This window comes from Echinops telfairi, unplaced genomic scaffold, assembly GCF_000313985.2.
Source record: "Echinops telfairi isolate 266 unplaced genomic scaffold, ASM31398v2 ScPeMD7_15;HRSCAF=58, whole genome shotgun sequence".
NCBI classification, from domain to species: Eukaryota; Metazoa; Chordata; class Mammalia; order Afrosoricida; family Tenrecidae; genus Echinops; species Echinops telfairi.
The window spans coordinates 12,497,162-12,498,584 of NW_022103912.1; the positions used below are offsets into that span (position 1 = coordinate 12,497,162).

General features: G+C 37.9%; 1 protein-coding gene across 1 annotated transcript in view; it reads left to right on the forward strand.

The window, feature by feature from the left end:
- The window catches only part of RAB3GAP1 (RAB3 GTPase activating protein catalytic subunit 1), a 118,597-nt gene that overhangs the window by 114,386 nt on the left and 2,788 nt on the right, over positions 1 to 1,423 (forward strand). Inside the window, exon 20 of the mRNA XM_045287420.1 lies at positions 302 to 442. Coding sequence (XP_045143355.1) covers positions 302 to 442 — 141 coding nt within the window. The remainder of the gene's footprint in view (positions 1 to 301; positions 443 to 1,423) is intronic.

Here is a 1,423-nt window from a genome sequence, read left to right on the forward strand (position 1 = left end):
TAAAGCTTGGTTTCTGTCATCCCCTCCCCCATAAATTGATATGTTATTTAGTGTAGCATGTCTTAAGCATCTAGTGTAGAAAAGACAGAGTGGGTTTTAAACTTTTTTTGAAAAGGCAACTTGAAAAAGAATAAAAAACAAGAAAAAGAAAAGGCAACTAACTGACTGTGAGTTGATTGTAATTCTGTCGGTCTATCCTGTTGTAAGACTTTCACTGCTGCCTCTGTTGGTTGAGCCAGTGTTGATTTGGTGGGATTTCTGAACAAGGCTTATCTGTGGGGATTGATACGGTGTGAACTGAGTATCTTACTTTCTGGCCTCCCTTGACTTTTCTCTTAGGTTTGTGAGTTGCCTTTTGGAGCAGCCTGAAGTGATAGTCATCGGTGCAGGTTGCGGACATGCCGGCAGGATCATCCACAAGTTGTTTGTGAATGCGCAGAAGGTGTGTGAGACCCTTCACGTACCATACCATGAGCTCTCCAAGCTGTTGGTTACTCAGTAAGGTGCAGTTTAGACTTTCATACACAGTCGGTTTTACAGCTGCTCAGTATAAACTTGGCCACTGGCTTTGAACACTGAAGAACCAGTGACTTCTATGACTGCTAAGTTTGTTAATCCATTTGCTTTCGTACACTGGTTTAAGTAGAACCGTAAGTATATTTTAGAACCTAAATTTTGTAAGAACTCAGCCGTGACCAGGGGCTGTGCTGTGGGAGAAACGTTTACTACTTCCAAATGAGAATAGAGTGTAATTTTACCCTCTTTAAACCCCATGTGAAAACAAACAACCAAACAATGTGCGCGACAAGTGTATTTACAACTTTACTGGAACTGTAAGTCTATTCAGTTATAGTGAAGGGTTCTACTCTAGAAGTTTCCCAAGAAGAAAGAGGAATATTTCAGATTTTTAGGGCTGTAGAACCTGGGGCTTTAGCACAAAAAAAGCTATTTTTATCTTCAGCTTTACCTCGACTAGTACAAGTGAAGATTTAAGGTTTATAAAGCATCTTTTGACGTTCTAACACAATTCACATGTGAGTTTTTGTGAAGGTGAAACTAGGTGTAATTTGTACTGAGACTTTCTGATTATTAGTATGTTTGCAAAGATGTACAAAGTACATTTACAAAGAAAGATGCTGTTACCCAGAGATAATTCTCATTTCAGAGCTTGTTTATAGTAGAGATTCTGATAAAAATATTAGGGAATGCATTAAGTATTGATTGTCCCTGGTAATATTAGGATGGCCCACTTTTAAGAGATAATTCCCAGAATCAAATAATAAGACTTTTCATGGGTCTGCTCAGAATAACATCTTCACATTCCTTCCGAGTCCATCTGGAATACATCTACTTACTAGTTTAAAAACAGTAAGTCAAATACTGAGCTGAATTTTTAACCAAAACTAAAAGTTGACATTATTTT